This window comes from Alexandromys fortis, unplaced genomic scaffold (genome assembly GCF_014885135.2).
Source record: "Alexandromys fortis isolate MF-2015 unplaced genomic scaffold, M_Fortis_MF-2015_v1.1 scaffold_64, whole genome shotgun sequence".
In the NCBI taxonomy this organism is placed as follows: Eukaryota; Metazoa; Chordata; class Mammalia; order Rodentia; family Cricetidae; genus Alexandromys; species Alexandromys fortis.
The window spans coordinates 6,282,111-6,303,165 of NW_026067976.1; the positions used below are offsets into that span (position 1 = coordinate 6,282,111).

Below are 21,055 nucleotides of genomic sequence, written 5' to 3' on the forward strand. Positions count from 1 at the left end.
CCTGTAATCCTGGAGGCTCAGGCAAGAGGCGCAGCAGTCAGCTGCTCACGAAGGCAAGGTCAACCTTGGCTACCTGAGACCTTGTCTCAAAAAACAGAAAAGGAAGAAAGAAGAAAGACAGGAGGGAAGTGACAGGTAATTTTGGATCCTGGTAAGTTTCTCCGACAACCTAGTAAGCCAGATCAAGCCAAGTTAAAAGACCAGGTTTAATCTGAGGAAAGCAATCCCCCAGTGACTGTCGGGAAAGTGAGCAGAAGAGAAATCACTGTGCAGGTTCAAGGACCAGGGCTTAACTCCCTGTGGGTGAGATGTTGAGCTTCAGGGGAGGAGCCTGGACTTTAGGCAGTCTTTCTGAGTGGGCAGTGTCTGGAGAGGGAGGAGCAGAGCACCCCAACTTTCTTGGATAAATGGGTGATGGTTCAAGTCTGCTTACTACCTGTTGGTATAGGACTACATGGTGACAGGGAGTAGGAAGCCAGTGGACTCAGGCTCAGCCGGAGGTATGGGTGAAGAAGCATTCAGTTAACTGCCATCCCGGAGACCTCAGGAATTTGTTTCTTGAGGAAGCAGAGAAGGTAAGTTGCTAGGAGAAGAAAGAAAAAAAATGGTTATTATCACAGCCCTATGAACGAGGCTAGCCATGGGAAGAGTGGAGATTCCCGGGAAGAATGAAGCGGAGACATGCCCTGGTTGTACAGAAGAGGCAAAGTTGAACGACAAAGATGAACGAGCAAGACACAAGAGCAGATATGCTCTTTATTGGGACATTTTGAAAAACCGGAAAGTAGAAGGTCCCAGTTGTAGGACAGACCATTTATCCTGGATAGGTGCCCACTTGAGCCTGGAGATGTGGTACCAGCGCTGATGTCCCAGGAGCTTGCAGGAGCATGGCATGCCAGATTGGGGATGATGTGTTCCAGGAGTAACTGCACCATCACTTCTGCTGTTTCCCTGGAGATGGGAAACGCCTCCATCCATCCTGTAAAGGTGTCAACAAGAGATAATGGAGCTTTTTAAGAGTGGGCATGTGGGTGAAGTCAACCTACCAGTCCTTGACCAGTTGGTATCCTAGCTTGGTGCCCTCACAGCTGGTACAGGGGCTGGCATAACTGGAAAGCCCTCTGCCATTTGGCCTTGGCACATGTCTAGCAGGAGGAGTGGACCTGTAAAATAGGAAGAGAGAAAGGAGGGAAGGGATCAGGAGGGAAGAAAAGGACAGGAAAAGAGAAAAAAAAACTATGCTAATGTAAATTGAAGAAGCATGATTCTGTGTGTGTGTGTGTGTGTATGTGTGTGAAGTGCTGCACACGCATGTGTGTGGATGTGCATGTGGAGGCCAGAGGGGTCAGCCCTGAGTGTTATTCCTTAGGAACCATGTACTTGATTTTTTTTATATTATATTATTTATTTATTTTTATTTTTTGTTTTGTTAGAGACAGGGTTTTTCTATGTAGTCCTGGCTTTCCTGGAAGTCTCTCTGTAGAACAGGCTGACCTTAAATTCAGATTGGTCTGTAGAACAGGTTGATTTTGAATGCAGAGATCCCTCTGCCTCTGGCTCTCAGGTGCTGGGATAAAGGTGTGTGCCACCAGTGCCTAGCTATAGGCACCTTATTTTTGGAGACAAACTCTCTTGCTGGCCTTTTCTCTAAATAGGCTAGGCTAAGTCCCAGGGATGCTCTGCTCCCTCCCAGCACTGGCAACACACCCATGTGCCATCCTTGCTGGCTTTTTCTCCCGTGGGTTCTTGGGTTGAAATCATGTTCTTCTCTTTACACAGCAAGTACTTTGTCTATGGAGCTACCCCTCAGTCCCAACAGAGTAATGAATATACACATAAAATTAAAAAATCAACTACTTTGCATTTTCCAATCTGTACATGAACTCAATTTTTCAAAAGCTCTTAATTTTCATGTTATTCTAGGTTAATAAATCTTAAAAAGACATATTTAAGCCAAAATTCTTTTTTCTTTTCCTTTCTTTCTTTCTTTCTTTCTTTCTTTCTTTCTTTCTTTCTTTCTTTCTTTCTTTCTCTAGACAGGGTTTCTCTGTAGTTTTGGAGCCTGTTCTGGATAGTTCAGATAGATTAGGTTGGCCTCGAACTCACAATGATCCACCTGCCTCTGCCTCCTGAGTGCTAGGATTAAAGCCATGTGCCATCATTGCCCCGCTAAGCCAAAATTTTCTACTAATCACCGTGGAAAACATGATAATAATTTACATTTAAAAAGTAAGAGCAAAATCCACACCAGCCGGGGATGGTGCACTCCTTAAATCACCAGCACTCAGGAAGCAGAACTAGGCATATTTTTGTGAGTTTGAGGTCAGCCAGGTCTACATACATAGCCAGTTCCAGGACAGTCAGGAGCCAGGACTACAGAGAAACCCTATCTAGAAAACAAAACAAGACAAAAACCAAAGCCAAACAAACAAAAAGCTTGCTTTAATTAATTTGGCCATGATGATTTGAGTCGGTGGTCTATCTTCTTGCACCTTTGGGATTAATAATAATAAAACAGATCAGTAATTACTATTAAGTATGAGGTTGGTTAGTAAGACTATATAAAAGTCAGAACTGTGGGAAAGTATGAAGGAATATCTTTTGTAATAAGCATCAAATTTCATTTAGAAAGAAAAGCTATTAAAATATTTTAGATCTGGGCTGGAGAGATGGCTCAGTGGTTAAGAGCATTGTCTGCTCTTCCAAAGGTCCTGAGTTCAATTCCCGGCAACCACATGGTGGCTCACAACCATCTGGAATGAGGTCTGGTGCCCTCTTCTGGCCTGCAGAAATACATACAGACAGAATATTGTATACATAATAAATAAATATTAAAAAAATATTTTAGATCTTACTTTATTTTTAAAATAGTGTGTATGTGTGTAGTATGTATGTATGTATGTATGCATGTGTCTGTGCATGTGGGTGCAGGGACCTGGACTCAGGTCTTCTGGGAGAGCAGCAAGCACTCTTATTCACAGAGCCATCTGTCCAGTCATATTAAATGATTTGTAGAGAAAAAGAATTACTGCTTTAAAAGTCAACCTTAAAGTATATGAAAAATCATAACATCAAATATGAATATCTTCATTTAGTTTTTTTATTTCCAGCTCTCAGGATTGATCCAGGCCTCTTGCCTGCTGGGTGAAAGCTGGCCTCCAACTTGCAATCCTTTGACCCAGTGGTCCTCAACCTTCCTCATGTTGTGACCCTTTCATCCAGTTTTCGGTTGTTGTGACCCTCAACCATAAAATTATTTTGTTGCTACATCATAACTGTAATTTTGCTACTGTTATGAATCTTCTTTTTAATTTATTTATTTGAATTTTATGTACATTGGCATTTTCCCTGAATATATGACTGTGTGAGGGTGTCAGATCCCCTGGAACTAGAGTTACAGACAGTTGTGAACTGGGAATTGAACCTAGGTCCTCTGGAAGAGCAATTAGTGCTCTTTTTTTTTTTTTTCCTCTGTAGCTTTGGAGCCTGTCCTGGAACTAGCTCTTGTAGACCAGGCTGGCCTCGAACTCACAGAGATCTGCCTGCCTCTGCCTCCTAAGTGCTGGGATTAAAGGCATGCACCACCACTGCCCAGCGCTACCAGTGTGCATAACTGCTGAGCCATCTCTCCAGCCCCCTGTTATGAATCTTAATGTAAATGTCTGATGTGTGACCCATTCTACCCACAGGCTGAGCACCCTGTTCCAGCTCAGCTTCCTGAGGAGCACATGGCACATTCATGTGTCTTCTGACCTGTTTTCTTAGCCTCAAGAATTAGCATTGAGACGGGGTTTATCCTCTGTCTGTTCTTTTCTTTTTAAATTAATTAATTTTTTAAAAGCAATCATTTTTCACTTTACATACCAATCCCAGTTCCCACTCCTTCCCCTTCTGCTCCCCTCACCTTTCCCCCCCCACACCATTCCCCATTCATGCCTTAAAAGAGGGTAAGGCTTCTCATGGGAGTCAACAAAGTCTATCTAGCATATAGGCCCTCCCTACTGTATCTTGGCTGAGCAAGGTATCCCTTCAAAGAGAATGGGCTCCAAAAAGCCAGTACAAGCACTAGGGATAAATCCTGGTCCTGCTGCCAGGGGCCCCAGAGACTGCCCCAGCCATACAACTGTCACCTACATTCAGAGGGCCTAGTTTGGTCCTATGCTGGTTCTCCCGCTGTTAGTCCGGAGTCAGTGAGCTCCCTTTACTGTTCGTTCGGTGTTGAGTACCTGCAAAATACAGGCACCTATGAGGATAGTTGGTTCTAAGTAGTTTAAAAACTAGGAAGATTGTAATAAGAAAGTGAGGCACTAGAAGATGATAGTTAGGTGTGATTTTTGGATTGAGTTATTTAGGCCCAGAAAGAGTTCAACGGAAGATGATCCGGGGCCATGGGGTGGGTGGGTGGGGTCGGGGGAAGATTGTTAGGGAATTGAAGCTGGGCTAAGGGAACCGGGCTGCCTCTACTTCCAGCATCTTTCTCTAATTATGAGCCATTCTCAACCTCCTGCAACCTCCAGCCTTCCTGCACAACCTAGAGCGCTTGTGAAATTACGAAACGGCGCAGACCAGAGAGCACAAAGGCTGGAAGTTGGTTCGGGCCCTTGATGGCGAGTGTGCTTGCGCAAGTTGCTCACCTTCTATGAGCCTGCTTTCTCATCTGCAGAATGGGAAGATGGAGCTTGTGTTTTGTCCAGACACACTGAGATCTGCTGCTCTCTTAGGCTAGAGGTTACAGTTTTGAAAAGTGTACTCTTTCTCCTGTGGTGGGAGGAGCAAAGCTCGGCCTGGGACTTTCACACACCCAGCCATTTCCATTCCCACCTCCCCTCTTCCTTTTCCCCTCCCCCCCTATTTTCCCCTCCCACTTAGATTCAGAACCGTTGTTGCCAGGGATTATGGCCCTTTGTTCTCTGGAGGTTTAAACCACCACCTGTTTTGCTTTGATTTGTTGTTTAAAAGGTGTCCCCTGTTGTGTTCAGACTACTGCTAGCTAAAATTGCCAAAACGTGCAGCTAATGAGTGTAAGTATCATACTGGTTCAACACTCGTACATCAAGAGCATGTCCCTTTTAATTTTTTTTTTTTATTCCTGATTATCCCTACTCGCAATAACCACCTCCTTTACTTGTTGGCATGGCCATTTAGCACTAACACAAAGGTATCTTTTAAAAGCAATATACACCTTCATCTGATAGTCTCTCTTTCTCCTTGTGTGTCTCTCTTTCAGAAAAGGCTTTGCCTACAGGTTGGCCTCTAATTTCTCATCCTCCAGCCTGAGTTTTACTGCTGTGTGGATTATAGCCATCACCACCGCGGGGACTTCCAGTGGATTGTGTAAACTTTCTCTGCAACTTGAGTATTCATAAAGGTCACCAAGGATGGAAGGGGGCAGCAAGGTGACTCAGTAGGTAAGGGCCCCTGTTGCCAAACCTGGAAAACCCGAGTTTAATCTTGGGACCCACATAGTGAAAGGAAGAAACCTGCTTGAACATGGTGGCCCCTGGTCTCCATAGGCAGTACCTCTACCACAATAAAAAAACAAAAAAACAAAAAACCCCAAACAAAAACCCAATAACAAAACAAAACAACAACAAAAAACCCAAACCTGGGGATCTTGTTAAAAATGCAGATTAGTAGATCAGGGAGGTTGAACTGCTACTTAGTCCTCCGGTGAAGAAACAAAGCAAAACAAAAAAACCTGGGGCTCTTGTTAAGATGCAGATTAGTAGATGGGGGTGGTGAAACCGCTAGCAAGCCCTCAGGTGAAGCCCAGGCTGCGGGCCTGAGGACAATTGCAGTTTCAAGGTCCTGTAGCATTGCGGACAATGGCTGGGTGCTGCTTGGATACATGTTACTTAGGATCAGACATTTTTCCATCTCTTTCCAGGTCCATGATTTACACCCACACCTGACAGTTGTTTTGATAATTGCTTAGTTGTGCTTTTTTTTTCTTCCCTTCTTAATCAACAGTGACACACACAGGGTCTGTTTCTGCTCACGTCTACACGGAGACATCAGTAATCCAGTTTTGTGTGTGTGTGTGTGTGTTTTTTTTTTCTTTCAAGCCATGTTTTCCCTGTCTAACTCTGGCTGTCCTGGATTTGGCTCTTTAGACCTGGCTGGTCTTGAACTCACAGAGCTCCACCTGCTTCTGCCTCCACAGCCCTGGGACTAGAGGTGGGTGCCACCACCACCTGGCAATAATCCAGTTTTAAAGAATCAGTTTTACGTCCTTCCTGCTGTGCAACTTTGGATGGCCACCTAAACACAATATCAAGTTCAGAACGATAAGCTTGATGACATGTCACCAATATTTCCCATTATTTCTTTTAGCTCCACACGGAACCTTCCGACTGGTGCAGCTCTACAGTTGCCTCCTTGCAGTGATTTAACATTCGGATGCCTTGTTTCCTTTTAAAGGCATGGAATATTCCTTTAAAAAAAATAAAATCTCACAATTTTTGCTATTCAAACAAAGCCCTTTCGAATTTATTCTCAGCTGCGAGTCTTTATTTAAAGCAGCATTAGATAGGCATAAATACTTACACGTTTTAATATTTTTCATGTCCTTAACTTTTCTAGCCTGTCTTATATAGGAAATATCTGATCTTGTTAACGGAGGTATTTTCAATATCAAACAGTGCTTCCTTATAAACAGCATTTTGGGGAGAATCAATGGAGGATGAAAGAAAAATATCTTCTACTATACCACATATTTGTTGGAAACCAGGGTGTTAATGGATAAGAAAAATTAGTTCTGGTACAGTAAAAATCAGGAAGTGTCAATCCACATCAGCAAGCTAGGTATGTTACAAAATATTAAAAACATGCATTGGCTAAAGGTTCAAAAATAACATCACCTTTAAAAACGCTGTAAGAGGTGAATATGTAGGTGTTAGTAAGACTTGCTTCTTGTACCACCTATTAGCCACCACTCTCCTAAGGAAATAACATTTTAAATTTAGTTTAGGCCCAAATCCATACCCTAACAAGCTAACTGCGCTTTCGGCGTCATTGTTTTGTACCTTTCACGTTTTGCATCCACTGGGATTGCATTTTTCTTAACGGTTCTCCGTGGTTGAAATGGCAAGGAAATGAAATAGGGCTTTCTCGTGTTACAGTCCTGAGGAAACGAAGACTGCAAAGCCCATTCTGCGATGTTGAAGAGGCCTACAAGGTGCACACCCTGTAACTGCTTCATAGCCCAATTTGATCTCTGGGTTTTTGCACAGCTCCTTTTTTTTTTTTTTTTGGATGATGTAAACCGCGCAGGAGCATTACAGTACCACCACCTTGGAGGAGGATGCGAGAACAATCACCTCGGACTGCCAGTTTTTCTTAAACGTGTAGCCATGGGCTACAGGCCCGAATACCCGCCCCCAAACGGGGTTCACAACAATCGTTTCCTCCCTCCCCGCCTTTTACATACAGTACACATACAAATACACACACGCAGAGCAGCCAGCAGGGGCGGGCCGGGCGCGACCACTGTGCCAGCCGTGGGGGTGGGAGACAATCAGCTCCGGCCCGCCTCCCTGGAGGCCCTTCCCCTCCCTCCGGTCCCACGGCACCTAGCTGCTGTTTCTTGTAAGCAGGGGCACCTGTGGGCCCTCGCGTCTCCAAGAGCTCCGCTTCCGAGCCACGACCCTCGCCAGTCGCCGCGCCACCCCCATCTGGGCGAGCAGTTGGTACGGCCCAGCGCTAGCGGGCGCCGAGCGGGAGCCGCGCGGGAGCGGCGCAGCGACGGCGGCGGCGGTGGAGGTGGCGGTTGCAGCTCGGAGCCGTTGAGACGCCTCTGCGGCAGCTGGTGGCGCAGGTGGCCGGCGTGGACGTGGGCACAGGCGGCCAGCGCGCCCCGCAGCCCCAGCGTCGCCGCCCGGCAGGTGAGGGCCGCCCCGCCCCCGCTCGGCGCGGGTGGGAAGCGGGCGGCCGCGCTAGCTGCCTCCCTCCCCTCTCCCGCCGCGCCCCTCCCTCGTGGGCTGCGGCCCGTGGGAAAAGCCCTGGCAGCGCTGGGGTGGGGCGGCGGGCGGCCGGGTGGCGGGCGGTGATGCTGCCTCAGGTGGCGGCGGCCACAGGCCCGGACGCTGCTCGGGACCGAGGCCGCGCTCCGAGGAGGCGCGCAGGCGGCTCCCCCTCCCCCTCCGCGGCCTCCCCTCCCCCCTGCCCTCCTCCCCGCGGCCCCTCCCCGGGGTTTGCGCCTTAACCGCCTTCCCTGCTGTCCCTCGCAGGCTCGTCGGGACACCCCGAGGCATCCTCCCCCGCCCGCAGGCCCGCCAGTCCCAGCTCGTGTCCGCGCTCGCATCTCCCGACCGCGGCTGCGCTGCTCCCCCTTCTGGTCTTGGGACTCCCGGCGTCGCCCCTCCAACATGACTCGCGATTTCAAACCTGGAGACCTCATCTTCGCCAAGATGAAAGGTTATCCTCATTGGCCAGCTCGAGTAAGTGATTTGTAGCCCCGGTGGAGCGGTGCGGTGCGGTGCGGCAGCCTTTCCAGAGGCCTACTTCCCATCGTTTCTTCTCCGCTTCCTCTCCCTCGCTTCCCTTTACCGTTACTTGGATCCTTTCATTTTAGTTTTTTTTTTTCGGTACTCTTCCCGTGCAATTGTAAAATTGTCGGCTTTTCTGCACACCCGCGCTTTCCCTGTGGCTTGCTTTTGAGTCTGACAGGTGTTCTTCATAGGAAATATTTAGAGATGACATTCAGCTACTGTTCCATTGTAGGCGAAATCAACAAGTATGATCTTTATGTTTAAAAATGACATTTCCTTAAATTTTGGAATTTTGAATAAAATACAAATCATCAACGAAATATGCACACTACAAACCCTTGTATGTCAGATGTGATTAAACCAGATTTAGACATGTTTAATATAGGATTTGCCGTTGGTGATGCACTTGGGCCTTTTTAATTCACATTCCTTGTCTTATGACCTTGAAGTTGTTTTATGGCTTTTTGTTCCCCACAGGCAAGGGGGAGGTGTAGAGGGTACACTGGGTTAAGGAAACCTGAGAAGTCTTAAGGACTCAAGATGTGATATGAAAAACCCAAGCTCCATTTTCAGAAAAAAAAAGTGATATTTTTTCTAGTTTATAATGGTGCCTAGGATTAGAACATGATAAAGAATTTTGATTAGATAAACTCATAATTTTTTTGAAAATAAACTGGATGTTCTGAAATTGTAATTATTCTTCATACAGCTCATTTTTTTTGTTTGTTTGTTTGTTTTTTGAGACAAAGTTTCTCTATGCAGCCCTGGCTATTCTGGAACTCACTCTAAATTAACTTGTTTTTTCCAAGACAGTACTTCTCCCTGTAGCTCTCTTTGTCCTGGAACTTGCTCTTCAGGCCCAGCTGATCTTGAACTCATAGATCTGCCTGCCTCTGCCTCCCAAGTGCTGGGATTAAAGGTGTGCGCCATCACTGCCAGTTGAAAAAATAATTATTTTAGAAATCTTTGTTTATGGATGTGCCTTGTGCAAAAGATTGTTTGATCCCTGAAACTGAAGTTTCAAGACACTTCAGAGCTGCTATGTGGATACTAGGACTTGAACTTGGAGCCTCTGGAAGATCAGCAAGTACTCTTAACTGTTGAGCCATCACTCCAGCTAAGGAGTTCATTTGGATTGGAATAGGATGTTTTTACCCCCCCCCCCCCATTTTCTTTTTCTTAGAAGCAGCTCAATTTGTTTTTTGATTTGTTTGTTTGTTTGCTTGGTTGGTTGGTTTGTCATTTGAGACAGGGTTTCTCTGTTTAACAACTCTGGCTGTCCTGGATTAAAGTCACCACAGACCTGGAGTTCTGACCCATACTGTTTTTCTAACATGGGAAAATAGTGCTTTAAGCTTCTGTTTCGGTCTGCTTTTATATTACTTTTTTTTTTTTAATTATTTCGGCGTGTAAGTTTGTGTGTCATGTATGCGAGTACCTGAGGAGGCCAGAAGAGGGTGATGGACCCTAGAAGAAGTGGTTGTAAGGGGCTTGGCATGGGTGTTAGGAGCTGAACTGGATCTTTGGAAGAGTTGCAAGTACTCTTAACCACGGAGCCATTTCTCTAGCCTCACATTACTTACTGTTTGTAGAGCCCTCCTGCAGGATTGCACAGCAGGTGGAGAGACTCCTGTATGAAATGCTTGATGTCAGATGTGTTCTGAAAATTAAGTAATTAGGGATTTTAGAAAGCTAATTGTGGTACACTGCTTTAAGATTTGCTGCTGGGCCTGACAGTGGTGGCACAGCCTTTAAACCTAGCACTTGGGAGGCAGAGGCAGGTGGATTTCTCACTTCAAAGATAGGTCTACATAGAGAAACTGTCTGGAAAAAGAAATAAAAACAATTTGTATTGAAAAATAATTACGATTTCAGAATATCACAGTTTATTTTTTAAATGATTTTGAGTTTATCTAATCAAAATTCTTTTAAGTATTATCTATCATGTTCTCATCCTAGGTACCCTGTCTCCGAAAACAAAAGATTTGCTGCTGGGATGATTTAGTAAGCACATGATAAACTTAGTATTTTTCCAAACAAGGATAAAAAAAAAAACTGTTAAATGTATGAAAAAAAGGACTTTGGTGTCAGTACAGGTTTTACCACCAAATGAGTTCTGGGAGAAATAATCTTGCCTTTAGAACTTATTTGAGTGGATTTGTAAAATGAGTCAATTTTGTATCAGATCCATTTGGGGTGTCTTATTCTATGAGTTTATACGTGTGTGGCAGGGTGTGTAAGATTTAAAAAAGCTTTACCTTTTCTGATCTTTCTTTTAGGTAGATGAAGTTCCTGATGGAGCTGTGAAACCACCCACAAACAAACTACCAATTTTCTTTTTTGGAACCCATGAGACGTAAGTCCTGTTAGTGTTCAAATGACAATTTTGCAGAGGTTAGGCGTAGAATGAAAAGCAAATAGAGATTTCAAAATTTAAGGGGAAGTGACAGTGAAGTAGAAAACTTTTTTTTTTAAAAACAGGGTCTCACTATGTAGCCCTGGCTGGCCTCTGGTGTTCTGTGTAGACCAGGCTATCTTGAACTCACAAAGATGAACCTGTGTCTGCCTCCCATGTTTAGGGATAAAATGCCGCCATATCTGGACTGAGATGGAAAACTTAAAAGTGATCTTTAAAGTTTCCTTTACTTTTTTTAAATTTATTTTTTTGTTCATTACTGGAACATTGTTGTTTGTTTGAGACAGACTATAACTATGTATCCATGGCTAAGAACTCACTGTATAGACAAGGTTGGCATTGAACTCGAAAGAGATCCCTCGCCTCTGCCCCTTAAGTTCTGGGATGTAAATGTGTCACCAAGCCTGACTGGGCATCCTTGTTAGAAGGTAGAGATTAAGGACAGTACATCTTGGGAGAAACTAAAAGGAACGTTGGACACAGGGAATGAGGAGTGGATGTGATCAGAATATGCTATGTAATGTTTGAAGTTTTCAGAGTTTGTGAAAAAAATAACGGAATAGAAGCTGTTTGTAAGAAGTTACCCTCTCAGTGATCCCAGGATGAAAATAGTAGCAAGGCTTTGAGTATTCTCTGTAAGTAAAATCAGAACAGCCTGGTACTGTGTTAGGTCTTGTCCTCTTAGCCACACAGATGCCATGAAGAAAAAAGGGAAGCGAGACAGTGCCCTGTGTGAGTTTTTATTCTGACTGCTGTCCCAGGTGTATGTATGGCTAGCTGGTGAAGGAAATTGGTATTCTATACAGCTGAATGTTGAACTGTTTGTTCCTTATAACCACATGAAATTGCTTTGAAGGCTATTTCAACTTATTGCCAAAGCTTATTTTCTTAGATTCCTATAATTGATTAGCCTTATGTGCACTGTGTAATCTACCTGACTTGAACTTAATGTAATCTATAGGATAGGCTAGTTTACTTGAGATGAAACAAAATTATTCACACCTTAATTATCACTATTGTTTTTTTTTTTCCTTTTCTCTCATATATTATATCCCAACCACTCTTTCCCTTCTTTTTTCTACTCCCAGTCCCTCACCCTCAGATCTACTTCTCCATTTTCCTTCAGGAAAGACAGGCCTCCCAGGGATATCAACCATACATCACATACCAAGTTATAAGAAGAGGCACATAGTTCATATCAAGGCTGAGCAAGGCAGGCTAGTAGGAGGAATCATGTTGGTGTTTTTTTGTTGGTTTGTTTGTTTGTTAGTTTTTTTGAGACAGTGTTTTTCTTTTTTGGTTTTCCGAGACAGGGTTTCTCCATAGTTTTGGAGCCTGTCCTGGAACTAACACTTGTAGACCAGCCTGGCCTCGTACTCAGAGATCTGCCTATCTCTGCCTCTCAAGTGCTGGGATTAAAGGCGTGCGCTACCACTACTCAGCTGAGGCAGTGTATTTCTATGTAACTTTGTCTGTTTGGCTGTCCTGTAACTTGCTCTGTAGACCAGACCTCGGACTCAGAGATCCACTGGCCTCTGCTTCCCAAGTGCCTAGGATCAAAGCACACATCACTAGTGCTCAGCTCATAATTAATTTTTTAAAAACAAAGTTTTGGATCTAGAATTGGAATAGCCTTCACAATATTTAGTTTGACTTAGGTTCACATATGTTTTTTTTTTATTTAAAGATTTATTTATTTATTGTGTACACAGTGTTCAGCCTCCTTGTATGCCTGCAGGCCAGAAGAGGGCACAAGATCTCATTACGGATGGTTGTGAGCCACCATGTGGTTGCTGGGAATTGAACTCAGGACCTCTGGAAGATCAGCCAGTGATCTTAACCTCTGAGCCATCTCTCCAGCCCCACATATGTTTTGTATATGAGAAAACAACTTTTAAGGAATGCTTAATTTGTGATTCCAGGGTAATTTTCTACAATTTAGAGACCTTGTAGTAAATTCAGTAGGGAAAAAGGTCTTTAAAAGGTTAAATTGCACTGTGTATCAAAATAGGGATGTGCACGGTTTGGTGCAAGCTCTGTGGTGCCAAGTATCATTTGGAACTGTAGTTGGAAGAAATGCTGCACTAATTGTGTGTTCTCACTCAAGAGCCACAACCTCAGCCCTCCAGTACTTAAAATGTAGAAGAAAAGACTGTCTTTTACCTCTCATTTAAAAGCAGAACTTTTGTATTGCAAATAGTTTAGATTTTTATTTCTTTTGCAGTGCTGAGGATCATACACAGGGCCTTGCTCTACCACTGAGCTATTATATCCTAGCTTGATTTTTATATACTTGAAGTTCAACAATTACATTAAATATGCAACTTATTTGGTTAATTTGAAATTAATTTGGTTAATGTTGGGGCTGGAGAGATGGCTCAGCAGTTAAGAGCACTGAGTGTTCTTACAGAGTTCAATTCCCAGCACCCAAATGGCAGCTGATAACTATAACTCCCATTCCAAGGGATCCGACACCTTAACACAGGACACATATATAGGTAAAATACCAATGTGCATAAGATAAAAATAAAAAATTTAAAAAAATTTGTTTGAACTGTGATTTCAATTTATTGGTAAAGTGCTTGCCTATAATGCATGAAGTTGTAGGTTAACTCCCCAGTACTATACCAATAAAGGTCGTGAATGAGGAAAATGAATTAATATGAAAGAAACTAGGATATAGTTAAAGATTTGAAAGACTTTTTTTGGGGGGCGGGGAGGGACTCAAGATAAGGTTTCTATGTGTAGTGCTGGCTGTCCTGAAACTTGCTCTGTAGACCAGTCTGGCCTCAAACTCACAGAGAGAGCCTCCTTAGTGCTGGGATTAAAGGCATCCACTACCTCCACCTGGCAAGTTAATAATATTTTTTTTCAAAATAGATTTTTAGTATTTTAATCTACAGTGGCTATACATACCATTTACCTTTGGAAAAACAGTTGCTATATCCATGTTCTGGTTATTTAACTTTTTAAAACAATTTTTAAAAGATTAATGATGAACTAGGTATGATAGTCTTTTCTGTTCCCAAAATTTGGGAGGGTAATTATTTGAAATTTGAAATTTAGATTTTTCCAAGATGGAAGTGTATTGTAATAAGAAGTTAGAGAAATGGGGAAGGAAGAATATAGAAAAGCAAGTAGAAATTCAGGAGACGTGTACAACTCATAACTGATTTGTTTCTGAAATTTATTTATAGCTCTGATTGGCCTGGAACTTGCTATGTAAACTAGGCTATGTTTGAATTCACAGATTGACCTTCCTTGTTTCTGGATTGCTAGGATTAAAATTGTGCACCATCATTCTTGGCCTTATTTTTTTTTGTGTGCATTTAGAGTCCATTGGTTACTATATTCTGTCCTTAACATATACACATCTGATTCTCCTTAATCCTTTTATGTCATTTATATATCTATTTTGGTAGTCAAGTTTTAAATATGAGACCTTGACCTCTTAAGGTATACTAACCATGCATGGTATCTTAGACTTATCTTAGTTAAAACTGATTTTTACTGAGTGATTCTGATATGGACTCAGTCAAAAAACTTGGATTATCAGACTCAGAAGTCTAGATAGTACTTCTCAACCTTCCTAATGCGATCCTGTAATATAGTTCCTTAATGTTGTGGTGACCCCCCAACCATAAAATTATTTTATTGCTACTTCATAACTAATTTTTCTACTGTTGTGCATTGTAACATAAATATCTGATATGCAGGATATCTGATGCAACCCACAGATGGAGAACCACTGGTCTAGGTGTTAACTTTGATTTCATAGTAGATAATCCCTCCATTTTCCCACAAATCCTGATTGACTTCTGTTAAAGCTCAAGTTCATGCTGTAATCTAGGATTCCTATAATTACTGTTTTTACAGAGGTGTTCTCTCTCTCTCTCTCTCTCTCTCTCTCTCTCTATATATATATATATATATATGCGTATATATATACATACACATGAAATCAAAGTTACCTATGTTTCAATCAGATCATGCCGTTTTCTGGTCCAAAAATCTTCACTAACTCCCTATTAATATTACCAATAACTTAAATGACTACCTAGCAATAAGTCCTGGTTATAAAACTCTGTATGAATTAACCTTTGTTTAGCTCTCTAACCACATTATTTTAGTTAAAAAAATTTTTTTAATACTGCTCCAAACTCCTCCTAGGTCCTCCCACCTCCTTACTCTCTCAGCTAAAACAAAACAAAATACAGACAATAATGAAGCAAAAGTATTATTTATTTATTATCCATACAATGTTTTGCCAGAAGAGGGCACTAGATCTCATTCTAGATAGTTGTTGCTAGCCACCCTGTGGTTGCTGGGAATTGAACTCAGGACTTCTGGAAGAACAGCCAGTTCTCTTAATCTCTAAACAACCAGTTCTCTTAATCTCTGAGCCATCTCTCCAGCCCAAGGGAGTCTATAGTATGTTAGTGCATGGCGTGTGTGTGGAGGGGGGCACAAAGGATAACCTTGGGGTCGATTTTCAGTTTATACCTTGATGAGCATTCTGGGGACCTGAATCAGTGTTTGCAGGCTTGTGTAGCAAGCACTTAGTCAATGAGCCAAGGCTCCAACCAGCCCACGTGGTGTCTTTCACTGCCTTGTCTCATCTTGCCTGAGGGTGGTCCTGCTTTTTTCTGGAAAGGTTATGTTTGCAGATATTAAAGTCGGTCAGATCTTGCTCAGTTGGTCCTGTTTATATTCTCTGTTGAAATGATGGATGGATTTTGTTCCCTTGGCTTTGACTACAATTGAAGAGCCTGAACAGCTCTATTACTTAAAAGGCTACCATGTACTTTCAGTTCAGTATTTGATAAAGGACAACTCTTGTGCTAAAATCCTCTGTTTATGAATTTTCCGTTAACATACTGGACAATACTAAATACAGATAGACTAGAAATCAGACATTTACTTGTTGAGCAGGTCTTTTCCTGATTTGTAGACTAAGAATAATAATAGAATCTACCATGGGCTTTTGGGGTGCTACATGAAAAGGCATGGATATGTAATAATGTTTTGGCAAGTGCTAAACAATAAGTATTAAAAATTGTATTGTTTTGGGCTGTCAGTAAAGTATGGCATAAGCATGAAGACCTAAGTTCAGATTCCCAGTATCCATGTAAAACCTGAGTAGTGATGTGCTTCTGTAACTAGCCCTGGGGTACAGAGACAGTTGGCCAGCCCATATAGGTAGCCAAATCTCTGAGCTCTGGATTTAGTGAGAAATCCTGTCTCAAGAAATAAGATGAAGGGCAAGTGAAGAAGACTAGACTGCCTGGCATCTTCATTGATATGTGCACATACCCCGAGCATAGACACACTTAGACGCATACATATATATTGTAAAGGTTTGACAAGCTTTTGAGAATAAATCTAATTTTCATGGATTTATAAATTAATATTAACACATTTTATAGTTTACTTAAATATTTATCTCCCCACCCCACCCCACCCCCTTTTTTTTGATACAGGATTTCTCTAACAGACCTGGCTGTCTTGAAACTTGCTTTGTAGACAATGCTGGCCTTGAACTCACAGAGATCTTCCTGCCTCTGCCTCTTGAGTGCTGGGATTAAACGTCACCATTGCCCAGCTTAATACTTGTGTATTGATTGTCTAATGAATCATTTCTTATCTAAAAAATTAAATGATATTATATAGTATAAAATCCTTAAAGTTTTTTAAAAAGGTTATTTTGTGTGTTTTTATTTTTTATTTTTTAATTTATTTAACTATGTGTTGCTGTGAAGGTATCAGATCCCTTGGAGCTGGAGTTACATATAGTTGTGAGCTGCATGAAGGTGCTGGGAATTGAACTCGGGTCCTCTGGAAGAACAACCAGTGCTCTTAATCACTGAGCCATCTCTCCAGCCCCACATTTGGATGTTTTGTCTGCATGCCTGTCTGTCTGCCTCTAGCAGCCAGAAAGGGCATTGGATCTTTTGGGACTGGACTTGTGAGCCACTCTCTGGATGCTGAGACTCAAAATCTGTTGTAGAGCCAGTCCTTTAAACTATTTATCAGTCTCCCTAGCCTCTTAGATTTACTTTTTGAAAGAGGTCTTGTATTTCAGGATGACCTTGACCTTGCTATGCAGACAAGTAGGACTTACGATCCTTTTGTCTCTTCCTCCCTTATGTTGAGATAACAAATTTAATTGATGTGTTGCTAGAGATTGAACTCCAGGGCTTGTGTGTTGGAGGCAGACATTGAGCCAATTGTCCCTCTGTCTCCAACCTTTCATATTACAGTTAATTTTTTTTTCTTTTTTCTTCTTTTTCTTTGAGGCAGGGTCTTTCTTTAGAGCCAGTCCTCACTGTGCTGAACCAGGACAGACCAGGATGGCTCACAGACATCCTCCTGCTCTGCCTCCATCGCTCCAGCTTGCTGGGATTTAACCTTTGAATGTTTTCTGAACAGTGAGTCAGCTGTCACCACACAAACACCATTTACTAATCCGTGAGGTTGCATCCCCAGGGAGGGAATCGCTCTGTTTTGTTTTTCCTGCATTAAGATTTTCAAGATAATCCTTTGACTCAACACGTTTTAGAATTAGATAGGTGAAAAGATTGTGCTCCCATAGGCTGCATTATAGCAGCATTTTTTTAATAATAAAAGTAATATGAACTAATTTTGGTGTAACATTCAGGGAAAAAAATCTTTGTCAACAAATTGTTTATTGTAGCTGTATGTATGATGTATTGAAGTGATTTTTAACGAAGAATAGTGTAATTGATAAAATTATGTGTTATTTTTGGTAGGATATAGTATTCTCTCAAAACATAAAAACTGAGACAGTTTTCATGTTCATCCGGCCTGGTTTTGATCTTGATGTACAGGCAGTGATGATCTTGAATTTCTGATGCTCTTGTCTCCCAACTCCTGAGCACAGTTTTACAAGTGTGAATTTGTTTCATACAGTTCATCCATTTAAGTCTATAAATTTCGTAGTTTTTACATTTCCAAAACATTAGATTTTAGATTATTATTGTTTCAAAAGATATGACAGGTACCTTCTGTTTCTCCATCCAGTCTTTGCTGTGGCTGACACAACTCTTAAACTACTTTCCTGAGTAAATGAAACAATTTAATGAGGTCTTTAGTCACTATTAATTTTTAATTTAATATAGTGTTTCAAGATTAATACTTAAGTATGTGATAATGCTTCCCTTATTTACTGCCAACTAATATTTCATTTTTTGATTTTACCATGTTATATTTATGACTTGATAGACATCTGTGGTTTCCCACTACTGGGTATTATAATAATGTTGATATAAGCACTAATAGGCAATTATTCTTTTGATGATGCTGGGATCTAGCCCAGGGCTTTGCATATCCTAGGCAAGCTTTCTACTACTTAACTATGTACAGTCATTCATTGTGTATGGACATACGTTTTTACCTCACTAGAAACAAATTCTTGGTTCATATGACAGCTTAAATGTTTAATCATTTGAGAAATTGTCAGACTTCTTGCAGAACTTTCAAGTATAAATATTTCAGATTCTTCATTTTAGTTTTTGCCTTTTCTTTTGAGACAGGTTATGTACGTCATGAAGGTATGTATGTTTATACCACATAGCTGAGGTATAAACAGAGGCAGAGTTCTTTCCCTCTGCCCAGCCCCAAATAATCACACAAAAACTTATTAACTACAAAATCCTATAGCTCAGGCTTATTACTTAACCAGCTCTTACAACTTAAACTTAGAACCCATTTCTGTTAATCTACATTTTCCCACATGGCTTGTGGCTTTACCTGTTTTCCAACATGTCTTATTCCTCTGTCAGCTTGCTTGCATCTCTTTCTAAATCCTCCCTTCTTCCTCTTTGTTTTCAGTTTGGCCTTCCTGCCTAGCCTTATTCTGCCTTGTTATAGGCCAAATCAGCTTTATCATCAACCAATGATAATACATATTCACAGTGTACAGAAGGATTATCCCACAGCACTGAGGATAACTTTAAACAGATTCTCCTGCTCTACCTTTAGAGTGCTGGATTAACAGGCCTTTGTCACCGTACCTTAAATGGATTTTGTGGTGCTGGGAATGAACCTAGGATTTCTTACATTCTAGAGAAGCACTGTACCAACTAGAGCTACATCCCAGCTATAGATTGGTTTTATTTATATTTCTATGATTGATTACAGTGATGCTGTGACTTTTATGTGTGAATTAAAAAAGATCTTAGGCTGGGAGGTGGTGGTACATATCTTTAATCCTAGCAATTGAAGTCTGACAGTTCGAGGCCAGCCTGGTCTACAGAGTTCCAGAACAGCCAGAGCTACACAGAGAAGCCCTGTCCCAAAGAATGAAAACAAAGCAAAAGATCTTGGGCCAGTCATGATGGGACACATCTTTTTTTTTTAATTTTTAAAAAAATTAACATTTTGTTGTGAACATCAAACACTGCACCAAAATATGAGCCATTCATCTGAAGAAGACATCTTTACCGTGACTGAGGCACTGGTGTTTACAATTATACAACCTAAACTGCGTAGTGACAGTGCTGTCTGATTATCAAATGTCATTAGCTGAACACAATTATGAAAAGAGCAATCTTTCCTTTGCCTTCAAATCAAAATGAAAAGTTTTCACCTGGAAAGAGCACTGACTTCACCCGGTTTTAAATAAATCCCAGTTTTAAATAAATCCCAGCGTGCGCTCAGGCTCAGGAACGAGGTGTCCCAGAGCTATACAATAACGCTGGAAGTTCCCTGCAACAATCAGTTGCAAAAAGAGAAGGTGTTCCCGTCGTCCTAACTGTTCCTCTCTCTCAGATGCCGTGCTCCAGCAGCATTGCAGAAGGGCAAAGGGGCTGCACTCAACTCTGGTCCTTATCCGTTCTGTGGTTTTTAGCAGCTTTAGTTTTGGGTCATCACAATAGTACAATTTTTTTCCCAACTGAAACTGTGCAGATGGGTTAGACCACAGGAAGTGCAGTCCTAATCACAGGGCTGTGTGCATCCTACACAGCCTGATGGAGAGCAGCCATCAGTTCTACAACAGTGCTTCAACACTCGACATCAAAGCCAACACTGGAGTTAGAGTGAGCTGGAGGACAGAGGGCAGCACTGACAGAGCGACTCACTCTGAGGCCAATCTGCCAACAGTGCCTTAAGGTGGTTTTTTTTTTGTTTGTTTTTTTTTTGGTTTTTTGAAACAGGGTTTCTCTGTAGCTTTGGAGCCTGTCCTGGAACCAGGCTGACCTCGAACTCATAGAGATCCGCCTGCCTTTGCCTCCCGAGTGCTGGGATTAAAGGTGTGCATCACCACCGCTCGGCAATGAGACACATCTTTAATCCAGTACTTGGGAAGCTGAGACAGGCAGATCTCTGATTTCTAGGCCAGCCTGGTATACATAGTGTCAGGCCAGCCAGTCTCAGAAATTTTTTTGTGGGGCAGGTAGTGTTGGAGACACGCATCAGTGGTTAAGAGAATGATGTGGGAGTGATTTCTTACTAATAAAGAAACTGCCTAGGCCCATTTGATAGGCCAACCCTTAGGTAGGCGGAGAAAACAGAACAGAATGCTGGGAGAAAGAAGCTGAGTCAGAGAGTCGCCATGATTCTCCCACTCCAGACAGACGCAGGTTAACATCTTCTCTGGTAAGCCACCTCGTGGGCTACACAGATTATTAGAAATGGGTTAGATCGATATGTAAGAGCTAGCCAATAAGAGGCTACAGATAATGGGCCAGGCAGTGTTTAAAAGAATACAGTTTCCGTGTAATTATTTCGGGCATAAGCTAGCCATGCGGGCGGCCAGGTGCCGGGGACGCAGCCTCATCACTACAAGAGAACATAACTTTTTTCTTAAATATTTATAAATATTTATAATGTATACAATATTCTGTTTATTTATTATTTATACAATATTCTGTCTGTGTGTATGCCTGCAGGCCAGAAAAGGGCACAAGACTCCATTACAGATGGTTGTGAGCCACCATGTGGTTGCTGGGAATTGAACTCAGGGCCTTTGGAAGAGCAGGCAATGCTCTTAACCTCTGAGCCATCTCTCCAGCCCCGAGAGCATAACTTCTTATAGATATCCAAGTTCCCATTACCTATGGTGTATGGCTCAAAACTGCATGCAACTCCTACTCCAGGAAATCTGACATCCTCTTCTGACCTCTGGGTA

At 42.1% G+C, this 21,055-nt stretch overlaps 2 protein-coding genes across 2 annotated transcripts in view; one reads left to right on the forward strand and one right to left on the reverse strand.

Moving 5' to 3' along the window:
* Positions 1-725: 725 nt before the first annotated feature.
* Positions 726-21,055, reverse strand: part of Snapc3 (small nuclear RNA activating complex polypeptide 3) — a 75,972-nt gene continuing 55,642 nt past the window's right edge. The window contains exon 10 of the mRNA XM_050157470.1: positions 726-1,163. The gene's annotated coding sequence lies outside the window, so the exon portion shown is untranslated. The remainder of the gene's footprint in view (positions 1,164-21,055) is intronic.
* Psip1 (PC4 and SRSF1 interacting protein 1) overlaps positions 8,235-21,055 on the forward strand; it is a 40,319-nt gene continuing 27,498 nt past the window's right edge. Inside the window, exons 1-2 of the mRNA XM_050157411.1 lie at positions 8,235-8,438; positions 10,769-10,845. Of these exons, the coding sequence (XP_050013368.1) occupies positions 8,367-8,438; positions 10,769-10,845 (149 nt within the window). The 5' untranslated portion in view covers positions 8,235-8,366. The remainder of the gene's footprint in view (positions 8,439-10,768; positions 10,846-21,055) is intronic.